Below are 22,133 nucleotides of genomic sequence, written 5' to 3'. Positions count from 1 at the left end.
TTATTCTGTAGACTTAATGAAGTGGTACTACAAATACCAATGTAATACCAAGCCCCTTGACATTCTAAAGTAAGGAGACAAACTTGAAAAAAAGTCAAGTTTAAAATACTAGATTCACAGTGAATAAACCAGAAAGCTAAATATTTCCCTAAATCTGGTTCCTAAATAACTATTAATATTTTGAAAAAATTGTGGAGATAAGCTACTATTCTCTTTGTAGCTAAAACATTATCTAGCCAAGTATATAAAATGCTGCCATATTTCACTGTATTGCTGCTCTAACAAATTACCAAAAATTTACTGTATTAACACAAATTTAGGTATTTCTCTGGCGGTACCATGGTTAAGACTCTGTGCTCCCAATGCACGGGGCACGCGTTCAATCTCTGGTTATGATAAGGACAGCGTAAAGGGACAAAGTAGGTGATTAAAGTTAATCCCACGAGGCAATTTAAGTAGAAAAAATATGACGACCTCTTTAAGTTAATGATTACTCAAAGAAAGCAGGTTTACTTAACCACAAAACCAAGCAGCCTTGCTTGGCAGCAAAGCCACGCAACAGAAGCACAGGACGTGCCCCAAAACAATAAAAAAAAAATGGTGGCACGAGACCCACATCCTCCCCAGTGAGCTCAGTGCACTAATGATCCCGAGGACATACGCACACAAGAAAGAGTAATGTGTGAACCGAGCCTGACCGTGTAGGGACAAGAAAAAAGTCCCCACCCAACCTGGAGGAGAAGCAGGTGATGGAAGCACAGCGTCCGCTCGGGAAGACACACAGGTCCTCTTCCTCCTCCTCACTTGTGCTTTGATTACAGAACTGCAGCCGACTACGTTCTCGGACGTGGCACTCCCCGCCTGCACACCTGTAAGCCTCCCGAAGAGTCCAGTCTAACAGATCACTTTGCTCTTGCTGAAGTCTCTCTGCACCAAGGCATACAGGACTGTGGTACTAGAGTTCTTTGGAGACCCTCAAATGACACCAAACAGTGTCCGTTGGGCCACTAAGTTCCCTCATGCTGCATACTGCAGCCAAAACAAAACCCCACAAATTTATCTGACACGGTTCTGTAGGTTAAAAGTCCAACGTGGGTCTCACTGCACTCCAAGAGGGCTGCATTTCCTCTTGGAGGTTTTAAGGGAGAGTGTTTCCACGCCTTTTCTCGGCCTCTTCAGGATGCCCACCTCTCCTGGCTCGGGGCCCCCTCTCCTTCACAGGCAGCCACAGAGGACAGAGTCCTTTCCCATCACTCAGCGCTCCCCGCCTGCTGCCCTCCTCCCCTTAAGGCCCCTGTGATTAACCACACTGGGCTCACTGGGTAGTTCAGGAATCCTCTTTCTGTCCAGTTTTTTATTTTTCAGATTTTTTTTTGGCTTCACCATACTTAAGGCATGTGGGATCTTAGTTTGTCTTATTTAAATATAACCTTAAATTTCATTTGCCACCTTAATTCTCTCTGCTGTGTAATGTAACATATTCACAGTTTTCAGGGATTAGAACATGCATGCATTTGGAGGGCTATTATTCTGCCTACCACAAGTACAATTCTACCTATAATCTGCATAAGCCCAAACTTACATATTATCACCTAAAAGTAACTGACGACCAGCATAATGATCTTAGCTAATGCTACAAATTTGGCTTCTGATTTACAGATTTAAACAAATCACATTTATAATCAGCACAGAACTAAATAATACAAATTTTATCAAATAAACACAGTGTATTCATCTCACCCTTTCTAATTTTTCAGGTAGAAGTTCTTCTTTGAAACCACTGGTTTCTTCTTCTTCATCCCGTTTTTTCTTTTGATTTTTTGGTTGATGTTCCCTTTCCACATGCTTTCTCACTTCTTCTACTTTAGCCTTTTTCTGAGCTCTTCTCTGCTTGCTAAGCATTTTCTTCAATTCTTTGGCTGACAGGTTTTCTGTAAATATTCAAATGAATGAAAACTCTGAGTCAGTGCTCTCAATTTCCTCATATTCTTACTCAATGCATATTATTAGTCTATCTGGCCTTCCCCGGTGACTCAGAAGGTAAAGAATCCGCCTGCAGTGCAGGAGACCCGGGTTCAATCCCTGGGTTGGGAAGATCCCCTGGAGAAGGCAAAGGCTACCCACTCCAGTATTCTGGCCTGGAGAATCCCATGGACTACAGTCCATGGGGTCGCAGAGAGTCAGACACTGCTGAGCGACTGTCACTAGTATGTGTGGGGGGAGGGGAGGACCTGTATCAAAGTTTTTAGAGAGTGTATTCCTAATGATCAACTTACACCAAGGGCAACAGCAAATGCTGCGTCAACTAAAACTAACCGACTCTAGCCTAGCTCCTCCTCCCACACAATACATGGGCTTAGGCAAATCCTCTCTCTCAGTCTCAAGTCCCAAACTGTATAAAGTGGAGTTGAAGATTATCCTTTTGGAAAAATTCAAGAAGTGAGACAAAAGCACACAGGCACAAGTGATCTGATCAGAAATCTGCTTTCATGCCACTATTTCTCAAATATTCTTGGGTACTGACATGTTAGTGAGTAAAACGTATTCAGATATTCTCATTGGCACTACTATTTTCAGTCAAGTAGGTATTAGAAGCTGTACAAATATATTTTTTTCTCTAAAAAGCTCAGTTATTTTCAATTACCACTTTAAAAAACAAAACAAAACATCCCATAAACATTATCAGTTACAGGACAACACCCTATCAACTTTTTCTAAGTATTCCCCCTACTTTTTTGGGGGTATATCCATTATCTAATGTTGCCTTCACACTCATTTGATAATATACTATTCCATCATGAAGTTAATGACATTCTGAAATTCTGTGTTCTCTTCAAGTCTCTTTAAGCAAGTCTCTTTAGTTACCTGAATTTCTCTCTTGTTGTTTGCTTTCACTGGTCAAGGGATTATCATACAGTTTCAAGTATATTTCAATAGCTGATCTAGCAGCCTTGAAATAAAATCCATGTCTCCTGAGTATATCTTCTAATCTCAAAAGGTCAACGTAGGCCCGAAGGGTCATCTTTCTCATGCAGTAAGTATGGAAGTCAAACTGATCGTCAGTTATCTCAGAAAAGTGCTTAAAAACAAAACCACAAAGTTATTCCTTACATTTATGTCAATAACGCCTACTTTTTTAAAAGAAAATTATAAAAAGCCTGTAAGATAATGTAAGCAGTCACAATTTCACTTAGTTGCCCTCTCCAGGGTTTAACATACAAAGGACCTCAAGTTGTTCTTTGCATTCAACTTAAGCTTCTCTTCCTTACATTCCATCCCCATTCCCTAGAAATCATGTTTCAGGATGATACCCAATTTATATGTAATAAGTCAGATGAGGGGAACTTCCTGCTGGTCCAGTGGTTAAGCCTGGAGGAAGAAATGGCAACCCACTCCAGACAGAGGAGCCTGGCGGGCTAGAGTCCATGGAGTCACAAAGAGCTGGACACAACTGAGCACCAGCAGTGAGGACGTGGTGCTTTCAACCCTGGCTGGGGAACTAAGATCCCGCAAGCCATGTGGCACAGCCTAATAAAAGAAAGGCAGATGCCCAGGTTATTTTTTAAACCTGGAAATTAGAATATACCAATACTTTTGTTTCAATAAATACTTCTCAGTATTCCCTCAAAATCAGCAAGGTAGAGTTAAACAGAGCTCTGAATGGAGACTAAACGTATACAGGTTTACAGTGAATGTCTATACATCAGATGGCTCTACTCAACCATGAACTCTTCAAGGACGAGCCTGTCATATCCATCCCCACTCCCTGGCACAGGGCCTAGCACAGAAGACATTCAGTAAGCACAGTATGTGCCAACTCAAGAGAGAAGCTGCTTTTCAGGCATGTGACTTCGTAATTTCCTACAGCCTCAGTTATTTAACCTAAGTTAGGAATAAAAAATATATATACAGCCAATCTCATAGGTTGTTAGGGGATCAAGTAATTGTTTTAAAGTTCATTCTAAACAGTAAACTGCTTTAGAAGCACAGAGTGTTGTGGCTTTCTCTCACTCATTAAACTCCTGTTTATCTAACTATATCCCATTTTAGCAAAAGTTTTTAATCTGGAGTCTGTGTATAAACAAGCATAGTAATGTTTTCCTAAGGAGAGAGCTTGAAGCTTTCAACCGATTCTCAAAGTGTCCATGGCCCCCAAAGAATTAAGAACTAATCCCTTACATGAAAGAAAAGATGACTAACTCCCCAACAAAACAATTTATACTTCTATTTTCTTCCCTATGTGCATCTCCACCTCCATCTTCTTTCTTTTCTCCTACTTTAGCTTCTCCAAAAATATACAGAAAAATGAATGATTCATCACACAAACACAGATCAAACTCTTCTACTATTTCACCTCCCTCTGTCCTGGGGGCCTAGTAACTCACTGTGCAGAAAACACATTAGTAACTATCCGTATCATTCGATAATTTTAGTTGTCTTGGTAATTAGAAATACATCATACACAGAATTACATTAAGAGCCTTATATTCTAAAATATTAAGATAAAAAAAATAAACGCACACAGTGTGAGGGAAAGAAATGGTGAAAAAAATGACTATTCTACATTAGTTTATATTTACTACTTCACGAACCATGCTTTAATGGTATATTTTAAAGTTTCATTCCTCCCATCAATAACACAAATCAAGTAACTTATGAAGGAATTACATAATTGTTCATGGTTAATATAAATACCGTTATACCTAGCACTATAATATCTCAAAATTCAATACAACTGAGGAAAAACGGCAGTGCCCCAAATCATGGAGCACATAACGAGATGAAAACGTCTTAAAGAGGTTGCAGTTTTCTTAGGGTGAGAAACCTTTATGTGTAAAAAAAGGCAGACGCAAGTTTCAAGAGACATTCCTAGAGCATGAGGTTTGAGTGAGGTCTCGAGGGAGCCACACGGAACCACAAGCGTGTGATCCGCCTCTGTATCAGTAGCCGCCCATAGCCTGCCTCTCTCCAGTCACCGTCTTCCAGAAACAAAGCAACCCACTTATCCTAGTGTGTCTGAGGCTTTCTCAGTTCTTGCGCTCAAACCTCTGTGTCTCAGGAACCTGCTGAGGATGGCATATTCCTACTTAAGAGCAACTATGTCATCTTAGGCTGACTTTCTTAACTTTTCGTTTTGAGATGAGCATGGACAAAGGAGTTACAAAGGCGGTACAGGGATGTCCTATGTCCTCTTTGCTCAGTGTCCCCACCAGGTTACACCCTGCAGATGACTGCCAACACCCCCACCAGGCTACACCCTGCAGATGACTGCCAACACCCCCACCAGGCTACACCCTGCAGATGACTGCCAACACCCCCACCAGGCTACACCCTGCAGATGACTGCCAACACCCTCACCAGGCTACACCCTGCAGATGACTGCCAACACCCCCACCAGGCTACACCCTGCAGATGACTGCCAACACCCCCACCAGGCTACACCCTGCAGATGACTGCCAACCCGAGGAGCTGAGATGGGCTTGATGTGCGTAAGCAGTTCCATGTGACGTCACCATACGTAGGTCTCTACAGCTGCAATGCAGGGGACAAAGGCTCAATTCCTGAGTCCCACATGCCGAGGGGCAACTAAGCCTGTGAGCCCGAACTACTGGGTCCACGTGCCACAACTTTGAGAAGTGTGCATGCCGCAACAAAGCTCTCCTGTGCCACAACTGGGGCCTGACATAGCCATGAACAAACAAACAAGTAAAAGAAGTAAGAGCTAGACCAACCAGGGCAATGATCTTAATTCCTTTACAGAAAATCGGTCGTTATAAAGTGAGTGTCAACTTGATAAAGATTAAGACGCAATGGAAGATAAAGTTACAGGCTTCCTTGTGGCTCAGTGGAAAAGTCCTCTTGCCAATGCAGGAGACATGGGTTCGATCCCTGATCCAAGATCCCACATGCTGTGGAGCAACTAAGCCTGCGTGCCCCAACTACTGCACTTGTTCTCGAGGGCCCTGGAACCGCACCTACTGAAGCGTGTGCACCCTGGAGCCTCTGCTCTTCAACGAGAGAGGCCACCACAACGAGCAGCCACACGCTGCACCTAGAGAAGAAGCCCACACTGCACTGAAGACCCGGCACAGCCATAAATAAATACAATTATTAAAAAAAGATAAAGTTACGAATGTCCTGTGGTTTTGATCTACTGGAAACCTTAGATCTTATCACAAAGTTTTAGAAATATGTACTGCTTCTCTCAGATATAAATCAACACGCTAAAATAATGAGAAACTAATCACCTGAAAAAAAGGGGGGAAAAGGCTCAATTCTTGAAAGAAAAAATAGTTAAAAATATTATTCTGAACACAAGTTTATAGCCAATAGTCTGAAGGTGGTCATTCTGTCTTATTTTTAATAAAACTTAAGTTGTAAACATCGGATTGGGTTGGACTACATAATCACTACATGTAATCTTAAACCCTGTAAGGAAGGCAAGAAGAAGGCAGAAAAAGGACTACAATGGACCATTCTAGAATTCTAACATTTCAAATCCAATTAGTAAGAGTGCAAAGCAGTATGTCCTAGGCTGAAACTGCCTTCAGTGAAAGAATTCTTGAAGGCAGAAGGACTCAGTCCTTCTTAGAACTTAGTTCTCTATTCAGTAACCTTCTATTTAGAAAGTCAACTGCAAAATTTTATATATATATATATTATTTTTTTTTGCCACACAGCATGCAGGATCTTAGTTCCCTGAACAGGGATTCAAACTGTGCCCTCACTGCACTGGCAAAGCAGAGTCTTGACCACTGGACTGCCAGGGAAGTCCCCAAAGTTTTATTTTTGAATAAGGTGCTGTGTCTTTACTAAACTATTTAAAACCCAGGCACAAAGGTAACCCAAATAGGTATCTGTTGTACCTTTTAATTCTGTAATTACTCCTAAATCCTTATAATTGTTATCATTAAGAATTTTCTTTTAGATGACATTAATGTTATTAGAAACTAATTTCAGAGAGCTCCCTGGGGTCTGGAGATTAAGAATCAGCCTTCCAATGCAGGGGACCTGGGTTCCATCCCTGGTAAAGGCACTAAGACCCCCACAGGCCTGAGGGCAACCACGCCTGCTCAAGACAAGGAGAGAAGCCAGCGCGCTGCAACGACTAAGCCTGTGCACCACAGCCCGCGCGTCACAACCACTGAAGCCACGCTTCCCAAGAGAAGCCCTCGCACTACAACTAGAGAAGCTCCTTCGTGCCACGACACAGACCCAGTGCAGCCAAAATAAGAGAGAAAAATTAATTATTTCAGAAGCGTTCATCAGCAAACATTCAATCACCCTATTTGTACTCTACACTAATGTTTTTCCTTTTAGCATGAATTACTCACTATAAAGACTAGCTTATAAGCATAATATGAATAGGATCTTTTCTTGTGTATCTGCCTCTGGTTATATTTTTAAGTACCAATAGCAAACCCTAAAGATACTTAGTAAAGTTTCCAATGATGATAATTACATAACATAACCAGAGGGTGATGATTTCTACCATCTCTGATAACCAGTGATCGTCTATAATTTTTTTTCCTTCAAAAATGCTTTCTACCAGTCAAAACACATTTCTTAAACTGGAAATACAGGTGACCCTTGAACAATAACCATGTGGGCCCACTGATATGTGAGTTTTTTCCAACAGTAAATTCTACTGGACCACGTGATCATGGTTGGTTGCATCCATGGATACGGAAACAGGGATACGTAGGAACCACGTATACAAAGGACCAACTCTAAGTCACAGGGAGACTTTCAACTTCCCAGAGGGCTGGCACCCCAACACCCACTTTGTTCCAGGGTCAACTGTAGTTATTCAAAACCACTAAAAACTCAGGAGAAAGCATAATCTAAATGAAACTTAGTAATGGAACAGCTAGTGATCATAGTCTAACAATTTTTTAATAAAAAACATTAAAAAGTCACTAATGTTAGGAGGAATGGGACTAGAGATGGAGAATTTCCAATGATCCCAAGGTGTTGAAATTTGATTTCCACAGAAAGTCTGATTAACTTCTAATTACAGTCGTGCTGGAACAACTGATATATAAGTGCCAAGCTACGGCTCCTTGAGAATGTTCTGGGTAACAGAAATGCATCTTTCCTCAGTAATGAGCAGAATGCTTTTAAAGTGACGATTGTCTAGGATGTCAAACAAGCTAGTGATCTATGGTTTGGTCACAGAAATCAGAGCCTGACTTAAACTCAGGATAACTGGATATTGCCTGAATATTTCACATATCATCCAAAGGCTTTACAGTTTCCGAGAAGATGAGAAGGGTTTCCCCTGGCAAACAGCCATCAAGTTTAGGCTTAAAAAGCAAAGAACAAAGCAAAAGCTACACTACTTCTGAAAGGGCTCTAATGGAATCTTAGTTCCCGACCAAAGCCACCCCCTAAAGAGATCCAGCCTTCCTTTGAGCAACTTCACAACTTTCACATGGGGAAGAAGGCCAAAGTGGCTGCCAGGGTGCAGACCGCAGGCTCACCTGACTGCGCCAGCTCAGGACGGGGCTGCCGAGTGACCCCTGGCTGAAGGCTGCTGAGGCCTGCCTCGGGGGTGCATTGTGGCTCTTTTCCTCCCGTGGTCCACTTGGAAGGAGAGTGCTTCAGAGATGACAAAGAACAGGAAAACAAAAATTCACACACAAGGAAAAGAAAAGTCCCCCTTACTAAGGCACATCGCACACATGATCCTAGCAAGTCGTAACATAAGCCTGCAAGCCAGCCACATGTTGGGTACGGAACGTGCTGAAGGTGAGAACACACACCCTGGCAAGACAAACTGGAGAGAGGCTGACGACAGAGCAGATCCTGACACAGAGCAGAAAGAGGTGGCCCTCGGCCTGTGCATCTTTCCAGGCTGGGGATGAAATCAAGTAATGGCCCAATTAGGAAAGAGAAATTTTGAGTACATGTTAGTAACAGCAACAGTAACTTAACTAATCCTCCTCTTCTTGCTTCAGACAAAAATATGCAGACATGTCTACCTCATTACCACCTGAGGATCCAAAGAAAGGAATCATTTATTCACAATTTCTGAATGTCTGAAAGGCTAAAGATTGAGAATTTTTTCACAGTGAAGTTTTCCAAAGTCGTGAGAAGACGTAGATGAGACTCTGTAGAAATCTACCTGTTTTCTGGTCACCTTATAGGAGAAACACGAAGCCCAAACTCTTGTTAACTTACCCTTTCTACTTCATGGCACTTTTGCAAAGCGTCCCCGTACCTCCCCAGGCGCTGGTACGCGGAGATGCACTCTGTCTGAAACCACATGCACTGCATCTCATTTAGGTTCTCCATGGCAGACGTCCCTTCCTGAAACGGAAGCAACCGCAAATAAAGGAAGCAAACGACACAAGAGAGCCTAAAAACCCCGTTTTCTCTTTCACAACAATGTCTATGAGGATTACGGCGACAATAAGTAGCAGTGACAAATTATATAATAAACACGTTGATGTGCTTCCAAAAGGCTCCTACCAACTTAAAACTGTGTGTCTTATTTACCCAGCTCTCTTGAGACCGTCAACAACCTACACAGAAAAGACTACAGGTTACTGAAGCTAAGTTTTAAACACCAGAGCTTTTATTTAACCTATTTAAGACAGGGATCCTATGAAGCACTGCCTATCTTTGTCTATTAAGCAAAAGCCATTTAACCTTTTCCTTGCTGACTTAGGATCACTGCTATTTACAACATTGTTTTCAAATCTCTTCATAGTAGTTTCAAGCCCGCTTTTCAGTTTTGCAAGTCTCCTTCCTCCACATCAAGGCATCAGTTGTCACTTCCTTTCACAACGATGTCTATGAGGATTATTATGACAATGAGCAGTAGTGAATTATACAATAATACATTAAAATTTTTAAATAAAAAGAATATTCACTAATTCGGGCTAAGTGTGTATCCCAGGAGAATGCAAAGCACAGAGTGCCTGGTCTCAGTGCAGGGACGTGGAGCTCTGTCACAATGGAGAACAGTTATTTAAAATGCATGTTACAGGACCCCAAGAATGACAGCAAAGATACGGGTATATTTACGTAAGTTCAGTCTTCATTTCTTTTTCATACCCACTGTTGTTATCAGTTTAATTTTCAGAATTCTCATTGAAAGTGTAAAAATCAATTATCTCTGGGTAAATAAAATTATGGTGGTATTTTATGTCTTCTTCATGGCTACAGATATTCCATCGTTTGATAACTACCTATGTTTATAAGAAATCTACCGTATTTTTCATTTCAAAACTTTACCAACTAGAACTATTCAACCTGCCTCAGCAACTCTACAAATATTATAAACTGAAAAATTTGCAAGAAGGAAATAGGAGCACTTCACTTACGTATTACAAAGCAGATATAAACTGATAGGGAAGTCACGAGCAGCCCTCCTCCCCCAGCTCACTGCTGCCCACCACCGTCAGGGACACGCCTGGCCAGTGAAGCAGTGTGGATAAGCTAACCAGCTCTGTACACAGCACAGCAGCCTGTTAAAGAGTGGACAGCTGGAGGCGATTATGACAAGCAAGCTGAGCCCCAGACTTTGGGAACTACTTTCCTCAAACAGCTGAACTTTCCCCTTCTTTCCCATTCTCCTGGGTCTTTTCAGACATGTCCTAGTTGGCTGTGGTTTGCTGCGTGGGTGTTTTGTTGTTGTTGTTTTTTAAACCACTGAACTTATTTAACTTAAATATCCTCATTTCTAATTGTACTTTACTTCTCATCTCTACAGGGCTTCCCAGATGACTCAGTGGTAAAGAATCTGCCTGAAAATGCAGGAGACGCAGGAGACACAGGAGACGGATTTCGATCCCTGGGTCAGGAAGATCCCCTGGAGAAGGAAATGACAACCCACTCCAGCATTCTTGCCTGGAAAATCCCATGGACAGAGGAGCCCAGCAGGCTACAGTGCATAGGACTGCACAGAGTCAGACAAGACTGAAGCGACTTAGCACACACACACCAGAAGCACATGCACACTCATCAACCACAGTAAGAAATCACACTTAGGATACGCGCTAAACAAGATTTAAAAAATGACAACAAAAGTGAATTCCGAGGAACTATAGCAGCACACTTCACACATCACCAGGGAATTTAAGTTTAATTTTACTAACTCAGACAATGACATGCTATTTCTTACTCTTGTGAACTTGGAGCACATTTCCTCTGCTTCCTTTATCATATTTGCCCGAAGCATATACTTTGCGCATTTGGAATTGATGAATCTATCAGCCGTATCCAAAGACTGAGCTTCATCCATCCACTTGACAGCTTCTCTGAGATTACCCATATGCTTTAAGAGATGAAAGTATTAAAGACATCACTGTTATGATTAAGAGAATATGGGTACGCTACAACAGAAAACGTTCTTAAAGACAAATTAGAAATGTTACATTTCTGTCAAATCTATCTATAAATTTTTATATACATTAAAATTCATATTTACTAAGAGCTGAATGAAATGATTAACACTGACTATATGACTATGCAACATAAAACTCCTTCGGATTATTAGCGTATTGAGAATAAATCATCAGGGTGCCCTAAAAGTTATCTCCACACAGAAAGAACTCCATGGGTCCTTAAAATGGCCAAATTCTTTAACTATTCAAAAAACATGACCAAGATTTTACCTTGTAAATTTTTGCTTTCATATAGAATAATTCTATTAGAGTTGGAGTGCTAGCAATTGCAGCATTAATATAATCCAAAGCCAAAGAATACTGCCCAAGCTTATCAAAGTGCTGTGCCAGGAAGTACTGAACCCAGAGTAGTGTCGTTGGGGGTTCCTTCTCCCCATTCTCTGCAATCAAACACAAAATTATTATAAGGAATGAGGCAAAGTGAAGCAACTCACTTGCTTTCTTTCTCCCAATGCATAATGAAATCAATTACTATTAGAATAAAAATCTAGTAAAAATGACCAATTTCAACAGAAAGAGATACAACCTCAAGTCACAAAGTTCAGGAAGCAGTAGTCGAGCAGAGCAAAGACACTGCTTTCCCAAGCTTCTACCCACACCTCATGCCAAGGAAACAGTCTGGGAGAAGAGGCAGATCAACCTAACTCTACGGATTCTCAGGCAGACAGCATTAAGGCAGCAGGTCCAGGAAAAACCAAGGAAAACAGTCTGGAGAAAACACGTCCCTAACCACCACGGTAAAACTTCCACAGAGGCAAGAACTGCCAGAGCTTACGTGGACCGTCCAGGCCTCAACACAGACCAGGGAAACCCAAAGTTGAAGGGTATCAGGAGGGTACACTCTTGACCAGATTGTCACAACCAACCATCTGACCTCTATCTGGCTCCCCATTCTGTGCCCTGAAACTACAGAAGAATAAATAAGAAACACCTAGCTCTCAAAATGGGTATCAGAAGGGAAGACACACAGGTATAAAACGAGGTACGAAGAGCAGAAAGGAGAATTTACTCATGTTACCTCAGAAGACAAGAAGGTCTCCTAGACTAGCTGACCGAATGAAACGACAATGCAAACACACAAATTAACATAAATTAAGACACAAATAATAAATATGAGCAAAGAGCCAAGCATTTATCTTGCTCCTCTCATATACACTGTATTTCAGGGGGGGTCAAATATCTGAGGAGGAAAAGTTCTTTACAAGAACTCCAGCTAGTATTAATAAATGCAGAAGGAATGATGATCAGAATGAAATAAGGGATCAAGGCAATTTTTGCAGTGGCTGCAAAAATCATCAGGTAACTGACCACTAAGAAACACTGACTGCATGGCCAGATTAGGCTGACAAACATCTAAATTCTGATGAATCTTAGTTTCACAAAAAGAGAGACAACGAGAATGCCTTCGGCCTTCAGATGTGCTGTAACAGGAAGTTCAAAGTGTCACCTATGAAGTATTCACATGGAACCCAAATCTAATCGAGCCTATAAACCTAGGGGACTTCCCCAGAGGAAGAGTGCTCAGGATTCTGTGCTTCCACTGCAGGGGCAAGGGTTCAGTCCCTTGTCGGGGAACTAAGATCTTGTATGTTGTACAGCACAACATGCAAGAAAGGGAAAAAAAAAAGAGCCTATAAATCTAACCTGAAGTTTGTAAGAAATATGGAAGACAGCAAGATGTATTAAACGCTACCATGAGAAAACAATTGGCAAAATTCAAAGCATGGTGCGCTCCACGAGACAAATGACCTTTCAACAAACAGCCTTTAAAAAAAGAGGAGAAAGGAAAGACAGGACAGTACCACCCAAGATTAAAAGAATATCAGAAACATAACAAACATATGTAAACTGTGGACCTAAGCTGGATCCAGATTCAAAGAAACCAATTACACATTTTTTTAAATAATGAGGAAAATTTGCATGTGGACTAGGTGTTAAGATATGTGGTATGAGAGTTAATTTTGTGGAAGACACATTAGGGCTTCCCCCATGGCTCAGCAGTAAAGAATCCACCTGCAAAGCAGGAGACGTGGGTTCAATCCGTGGGTCAGAAGATCCCCTGGAGGAGGGCATGGCAACCTAGTCCAATATTTTTGCCTGGAGAATCCCATGGACAGAGAAGCCTGGCGGGCTACAGTCCACGGGGTCGCAAAGAGTCGGACATGACTGAGCACACAAACATAAAAGTAGAAAGAACAAAAAACTAGGAAGTCAGGAAAAACACATCTTAACATTAACTACTGGATCTTGGTCAAGCTACTCAACCACGTGGGATTCTGTTTACTCATATTAAAATGAGGTTAATTCCCACATCACAAGATTATGGAAATTTTTAATTACTTTAGGTTGCAAGTGCTCTTCTCATTTCATTCACTAATTAAAAAACTAGTGAACAGCTATCATGTAGCACATAATGAACACAATTTTACCATAAGTGATTAAAAATGGACTGAAATGAATAATCAAATTTCAACTCAATCTAATTTAAACTTACCATAAGGGCTAAAAAAGTCACACGTTTTAAGAGAGGTTTCATAATTAGTAACCAGCTCCTGGATTATGGAAATCTGTTAAAGAAACATAGTTTTAAAAAATCTTTAATAGTATTTTATTTTTTATGGATTAGATTTGGAAACAATATACAGTTTATTTCAGAACAATAAATTAACTATAAATTGAGATGCTTGCTTTCCCCACTCCCACCCTCCATGTTGGAAGGAAAATGAGAAAAACACAGAAAATGCACTGCTCTCTTTATTAATAGTAAAACAGAATCTCATTAATTTCTCATCTCAATAACGAGTTTCAAATTATGAAACTAATGGACAAATTATCACTAGTTACCACATACTCCTTTTTGGCCAATGAACACATCTGTATAATTTATTAAGTTTATCGCTTTTTGCTTCCCACTGTCACAGGGTGAAGTTGTAAGCCATTATATTCTCAGATTTTCTAAAATGCCAATACAAAAAAAAGTCAAGTGAAATAATCTAAACTACACAGTGAGTTGATGGAAAAAGTTAAGTAAACTCGTAATTAAAGGTTTAAACTCTGTTTTCAGTGATTATTTGAATAAATTTTCATTCCAATGCTATACTTAGGTAGGACTAAAAGATCATAAGCTACACTGCAAACATGCTATGCCCAGCAAGTACAAAAGAAAAGTGACATGAGTTAGAAGTCGCAGGAAAAAAGCAGCTTCTGTGTACAGTTTGTTTTAAATGTCTGTTGATGTTACCTGTTCAGAATACATCAGAAAATATAGCCATCTTATTTATGAACTTCAGAAAAACAAAGGTCAAAAGTGAAGAAAAACAATTAGAATTTATAACAGTATGTGATCAATATAGAATTATTTTAATATCGTCCCACTGAAAGCAGTCAAAAAACAAAATACCAAATTAAAACACTTCTCAGGCCTATATATCTTTCTGATAAGAATACTGCACTATATGGTGTAATTCTCTCAGATAGAAGGGCAATAAGGAATACATGGGACAATATATTAACAGTGGGGGGAAATACGTAACATAAACAAAAAAAAGAAAGAATTTACACTCATTATTGAAAATATGACCAAATGGATTAGGATAGTGGAATATGAATACAGTCTTTAAAAAAAAAAAGTGACAATAATGCTGTATTATTTTAATAAGATATTGAAACAAAGATCATTTTAAAAGAATGTTTATTAAAATCTGAATAGACCTATATCTAGTAAGGAGATTGAACAAGAAATCAAAACCTACCAACAAAGAAGAGCCCCGGACCCTATGGCTTCAATGGTAAAATCTACTGAACAGTTTAAAAACTAACACCAAACTTTCCCAAAAAACTGAAGTGAAGGGAACACTTCCAAAATCATTCCGCGATGCCAGCATTACTCTCATACCAAAATCCACCACAAGAAAACTACTGACCAACACTCATGATGAATACGGATGCAAATCCTCAACAAAATACTAGCATGTAGGCCTCAGCAGCATGCTAAAGGATCACACACCGTGACCAGGAGGAATTATTCCTGGAATGCAAGGACAGTTTACCTTAAAAACTGATCAGTATAACATGCCATATCAACAAAATGAAGGACAAAACCCCACGTAATTATCTTAATTGCTGCACAGAAAGTATGTGATGAATTTCACCACTCTCATTATAAAAACACTTATTGAACCATGAACAGAAGGAAATTATATCAATATAATTGATGACAAACATGAAAAACCCACAGCGAACATCAGACTCAAAGGGGAGAGACTGAAAGTATTTCTACTACTAAGATACACAACCAGGCAAGGATGCCTGCTTTCATCACATCTACTCAACACGGTTCTGCAAGTCCTCCTGCTGGAAGGCAAGAAAAAGAAATAAAAGGCATCCAAACTGTACACAAGGAAGAAGTAAAACTTTCTCTGCAGATGTTTCCCAAAAAAACAGCAAGACACAGAAAGTCAATACACAAAAATCAGCTGCACTTTCACACATAAAAAACCTGAAAAGGAAATTACTAAATCAACTTCTTTCACAATAGCATCAAAAAGAATAAAATGCTTAGAAATAAACTTAACCAAGGAAGTGAAAGGCTTGTACAATGAAAACTATAAAACACTGCTGAAAAAAATTCAAGATGACATAAATAAATGGAAACACATCCCATATTTATGAACTAGAAATTTTAATATTATTAAAATATCAATACTACCCAAAGAGACCTATAAACTCAATGCTATCTTCATCAAAATCCCAATGTTTTTTCCCAGAAATAGACAAGCCCGTTCTAAAATTAACATTTGGACTCTCAAAGAATCCAAATAGCCAAAACAATTTTTAAAAAGAAGAAAACCAAGAAGACTCACTTCTGATTTCAAAACATACTACAAAGTTACAGTAATTAAAAAAAAATACAGTGTGGTATTAGCATAAAGATGGCCATAGAGACTAATGGAATAGAATCTAGAGTCCAGAAACAACGCTCACATTGGTGATTTTTTACAAGAGTGTCAAGACCAATCAATGGAGAAATAAAAGTCTTTTCAACAAATGGACTGGGAGAACTGGATGTACATTTGCAGAAGAATGAAGGTGAACTTAACCTAATTCCATATACAAAAATTAACCCAAAGGACCAAAGACCGAAAACAATGAAACTCTTAGAAGAAAACACAGGACAAAGGCTCCACAGTATCAGGTTTGACAATGATTTCTTGGATATAACACCAAAGGCCCAGGGAACAAAAGAAAAAAATTGACGAATTAGACTTCATGAAAAGTGAAAAATGTGTACAACCAGATGCCATCCACAGAATGGCAACCCCCAGAACGGGAGAAAATATTTGCAAATCATTTATCTAATAAGAGCTTAGTATCCAAAATACAAAGAGAACTAAAATTCAACAACAAAAACCCCATTCAATGTTTGATAAAATACTTAACAAACATTTGTCCAAAGATATACAAACAGCCAGTAAGCACATGAAAAGATTTGCAACATTACCAGTCATTAAGGAAATACAAGTCAAAACTACGATGAGATGCCACCTCACACCCAGGAGGATGGCTATCTAAAAACAAACAAAAAACAGAAAACAACAACTGCAGACAAGGATGTAAAAAAAAGGGAAACTGTGCACTACTGGTGGAAGATGGTACAGCTGCCGTGGAAACAGTACGGCAGTGCCTCAAAAAATTAAAAACAGGACCACCAAACGACCCAGCAATTCTACTTCTGCTATAGATCCAAACGAACTGAAAGCAGGTCTCCAAGAAATATCTGTACACCCATGTACACAGCATTGCTCTTAAATGTCAAAACGCGGAAGCAACCCAAATGTGGGAGAGACATATGACAGGTATTATTCAGCCATGGAAAGAATTCTGCAATGTGTTACAACACGGATGAACATTATGCAAAAGGAAATAATCTAGTCACAAAAAGACAAATACCATATGATTCCACTTTATGAGTTGCTTAGAGTAGTCAAAATCATAAAGCTGTAAAGTTTAATAGTGGTTGCTAGGGGCTAGAGGGAGGGAAAAACAGAGTTACTATTTAATGGGTACAGAGTTTTATTAATAGTGCCACAAGATAAAAAGAGTTATGGGGATGGATGGTGGTCATGGTTACAAAAAAAGGTGAATGTATTTAATACCGTTAAATCATACACTTAAAAATGGTCAACATGGTAAACCTTAGGTTAAGTGTATTTCGCCACATAAAACAACAACAAAAGTGGTTCTAAAAGCACAATCCTCTGACCATTAATATCATAAATGTTAACATTAGCATGACCTGGTAATCTGTAGGCATGCAAATTTCTGAGCAAACCCCACATTTAGAGAATCAGAAACTGAGTCTAGCAACATTTTCAGCAAACCCTCTATAAATAATTCTAATATACCCTAGGGTTTGAGAACTGATTTTTTTAAAATGCTGCAATAAGACTATTACTATTAAGCAAAATAAAAAGTATTAGGCATTTTTAAGCCACCAGGACTAATTTCATTCAGAGTATGTGTAACTTTAAAAAAACCTTCAGGTTCAACTTACGGAAATTCAGCACTCAACTTACAGAAGCAAAAAGTTTTTCATGAACTTCCACTACCATCTACTGGCAGTTACTAAAACTGCAGCTAGAGTAGACTTTTAAGTAAGGGTGTACCTTTTTGCATCTCTAGGGTGGAATACATTTTAAAAATTAGTTTTAATAATTTTAAAAAGTACAACAAAATACTGAAGTTACACATAATAATGTTACACTCTTAATAAAAGAGTGCAAATACTACTGAATAAAATAGAATCTCTAGCTTCAGAACTCAAAAACAAGATTTAATTGAGGGAATAAATCAAGGTAATGGAAAGTTCACATGAAATGTTCTAAATAAAAAACTGCAAAGATCACTGTCCTTCCTGGTTTACCTGGCATATATATTGAATCTAAAAAATGTGTTATTATAGTCACTCACTAAGTAATTAACTAAAAAATTCAATTTTCCAAACTTATCTACGAAAGTTAGTCTAAGGAGTTTTACTGAGGTATAAAGGATCCATTTTACTTCAAGTTTACTTACCATTTACATTGCAATTATACTGTATAATTATATATTCAATTATATAATTGTATACCATATAACTATAGTCAATTGTACAATATAACTGTATATTCAACTTCTTTCTTCTACAACTTAGTAAGTAATGGCTAGTCTTGAAAACAGTATTTCCACTGGCATTTAAATCAAGAAGTCCAATCTACTCACATTAGGTATCTAATATCACAATAAAACTTCAAGCCTTAAAATAGTTTAAAATCATACAAAATTTTCTATGAACTGAAAATATTTCAAAGTTCAACCACCTTCTCCTGATTTAAATACTTTCTTCTAACAGTTATATTTGACCAGAATTGAAAAAGCTTTGCTTTTGCTAACCAAATCTAACATGGGCAAATGTGACTATTGTAGATAATTCCCCTAAATTATTGATTGCCCTTAACCAGCTTTTCTTATATATGAGTTAAAAGAATTCTTTATTAACCTTAAAGCAAAGTCCTACAACACATATACGACACACAATTTTTCACAATATAAATACAGATCGAGTTTAAAATGTTACTGTAAAACATGAAAGCCACTGAAACTGTCTTTTCAAATTTTTTTAATCCAAATGAGAAAACCAAGCACAAGAGTTTATCAACAAGGACCAAAACTGGATTAATTTCTAATAAATATACAATTAACATAAGGGACAATTTTGGTCCCCAAGCAGCTAGCTGAACTGTCCAAGAACTATGACACAAAATGAAAGTAACTTCTTGCAGAGATGACCTGTGACGGGGTGCGGATGGTGAGAGAGCGGAATTTACAAACTTAATCATTTAATTAAAGCACACATCAACTCTTTCAGTATTAGTTGCTCCAGTTTTATAATCCAGAAACAGAATCAGGTGAGTGCTCACGCAAATATGTGATGGAGTCAGGATTCCAAACCAGGCTTGATTCCACAGCAATTCTCTTTTCCCTATACCAATATTTCCCAAAGGGTGACCACGCAGCTAATTCACCAACTGAAACTTTTAAAGTTATATTTTAATATTAGATTTTAACTTTATGACTATAGAAACTGTATTAACACACATCTGGCTTTTATGAAAGACAAAAAAAATAATAATCAAATTTGGTGAAAAATACTAAATAAATAACACTGTAGTTGTTACATAGATTCGGCAAAAATTGTAAAAGGGATTAATGAATAAGTTGACATGACACTATACTAAGACACTTTCCCAGGTAGGAAAAGTACTTGCTTTTATTTCCCTCTCCTAAAATTTAACTGTTTTTAAACAAGAAATGAATTCATGAACGTCATTACAATTAACGGTTGATCAGCATATCTGAAAAATACTAACTCTGACACTGTTACCACTGCAAATAATGCCTTTTGGAATTTTAACAACAGAATTTTTCTCCTTTAGTGAGAAATCCAGGATTCTAAGAAATTTTCTTTTTCCTTTTTTCAGAGAGACTATATTTGCAATAATTATTGCAAAAGGGGGAAAGGGCTATATTTAGTGCTGTGAGCTGGCTGTTGCCACAGAATGAACCAGTGTCCATAAGATCTGCAGAGTTAGACAAAAGGGCTTTTACAAGAGGAGTGGACAGAGCTAGAAAGAGCCTGGTGTGGGCAGGCGGGATAAGAGGACGGCAGACAGGACAGTGTTTTATTCTGACACCAGCCTCTTCTCCAGGAGAGCCCTAGGAATAGTGGCTGTCTGCTGTCTCAGGCTGAGAGCAGGCTCAAGCTCAGGGACCTCCTCCTGGCCATGAGCCTTTACAGAGTCAGCCCCTACGCCAGAGTAACTCCCCTCTTTCTGTTTTTCTTCTCTTCTTCCTCCTCAGTCTGCAGAATCTAAGAAACATTCTTAATGTAGTTCTTCTATTATTTGGGGCATCTAAGAAAAAATCCCTTATACTGCCCTTAAATACAAATCAAATTCTTGCTTTCCTTGGTAATTACTTCCATATATAGTTTTCTGAAACACCTAGTTTTCCAGAAGTATATAGGAAATAAAGCATTCTTAGAATCATTCTGCTTGACCATTAACTGTGATGTCATTTTTATAATGATGACAGAACTCTGAAACTTCATTTTCTCCCCTAACTTACCTTCACAATTAAAGTTAGTTAGTAAATAGACACAAAACTCAATTTTATACCCACCTGAGTTAATTCAAAAGAAAGAAACAAAGATATCTTAGAGACAATATGTTCCAGGATCAACATCTTAATCTACCTCCACCTCCAGCAACAAACTATAGGTGTTTCCCAGTAACCAGAGCCAAACAATTCAGTACTTTCCACAGACATATTTCAACAATGTTCATGATGATTCTCTTTCTGCAGTGAACAGGCCAAGTGTTCTGTAACTCTTTGGGCCTACTGTCATCAGTTTCTAAAGGTCACAAATACCTCAACAGGTCCTTCAGCTGAATGAGGATCTTGACATATTTTCAGAGTTATGGGCAGATTTAACACAAGAAAGAAAGGCTGTCTTGGAAGCAGCCTACCTTCCCTTCCCATGTATGGACAGCCATACGTTTTCTGTTGAGACAGCTGCGCTTCACCAGTCTGTCTCACCAAGCACTCAGATTCCATGTTCTCACCCGTGTTCAGCGCACCTATGCATCGGTGTCCAGATGCTATGGAATCAAATGTACCTGTAACAACCCATGCAAACCGTGATGATTCACTGCGTTCACTCAAGAGTCTGACACAGTGAACAGCTAAGCAAACTGCCAAGTACTTTCCCCTATAGGTGAAAATGGAAGTCCAGAATTAATTTCTACCTCTTCCCAGGGTCACTTTGGTTTCTTTTAAAAGCCCCCCAAAATATTTTTAAAGTATATGCTGTAACCTTGATTTATCCTTCAACTAAAAATAAATAAATTTTTAAAAAAGCAATTGCAAAAAGATGAGCAAATTAAACGTAAAACCAGCAGAAGTAAGGATATAATAAAGACCAGATTTGAAGACTAGTGAAATAGAAACAGAGGGAGGGGTCAACAAATCGAAAACTTAGCCTTCAGAAAAGACTGACAAAACTGGCTGCCTTTAGTTACACTGACCAAGAAAAAAAGACTCAAGTTATTAAAACTGGAAATCAAAGAAAAGCACTACTTATTACTGACTTCATAGAAGTAAAATGATTATAAAGAAATATGATGAACAATTATATGCCAACATTGGATCATTTAAATGGACAAACTTCTAGAAAAACAAATCTCAGAAACCAAATAAGAAGAAATAGAAATGAATAATAATAAATAAACAGTTGAAACAAGTAATCAAAAACAACCCACAAAGAAAAGTACAGCCCCAGACAGCTTCACAGGTAAATTTTACCAAATATTTAACACCAACACCAATCTTCACAAACTTCTCAAAAAAAGAAAAAAGGAGAGAAAATTTCCCACCTCATTATAAAGTCATTATTACCCTGATATATCAAAGCCAAAGACATTACACAGTATTTGTTAGAAATTCAGATACAAAAATCCTCTATAAAACTCTAGCAAATTGAACCTGAAGTCAAGTCGCTCAGTTGTCTCCAACTCTTTGCAACCCCATGGACTGTAGCCCCCCAGACTCCTCCGTCCATGGAATTTTCCAGGCAAGAATACTGGAGTGGGTTGCCATTTCCTTCTCCAGGGATCTTCCTGA

At 38.7% G+C, this 22,133-nt stretch overlaps 1 protein-coding gene across 10 annotated transcripts in view; it reads right to left on the bottom strand.

Moving 5' to 3' along the window:
• The window catches only part of NAA16 (N-alpha-acetyltransferase 16, NatA auxiliary subunit), a 64,702-nt gene that overhangs the window by 6,197 nt on the left and 36,372 nt on the right, over positions 1-22,133 (bottom strand). For 7 of the 10 annotated variants that reach the window (XM_061434465.1, XM_061434459.1, XM_061434460.1 and 4 more), the window contains 6 exons: positions 13,909-13,981; positions 11,625-11,794; positions 11,132-11,284; positions 9,184-9,312; positions 2,866-3,079; positions 1,741-1,931 (listed from right to left, as the gene is read on the bottom strand). In XM_061434465.1, coding sequence (XP_061290449.1) covers positions 1,741-1,931; positions 2,866-3,079; positions 9,184-9,312; positions 11,132-11,284; positions 11,625-11,794; positions 13,909-13,981 — 930 coding nt within the window. Of the gene's footprint in view, positions 1-1,740; positions 1,932-2,865; positions 3,080-8,483; positions 8,996-9,183; positions 9,313-11,131; positions 11,285-11,624; positions 11,795-13,908; positions 13,982-22,133 lie in introns of those variants that run through there. The other 3 variants (XM_061434466.1, XM_061434467.1, XM_061434469.1) reach the window with 3 other exon arrangements.

Source organism: Bos javanicus, chromosome 12 (genome assembly GCF_032452875.1).
Source record: "Bos javanicus breed banteng chromosome 12, ARS-OSU_banteng_1.0, whole genome shotgun sequence".
Lineage (NCBI taxonomy): Eukaryota > Metazoa > Chordata > Mammalia > Artiodactyla > Bovidae > Bos > Bos javanicus.
Note: the sequence above shows the minus strand (reverse complement) of the source record. Positions and strands in the feature narration are given on the sequence as shown.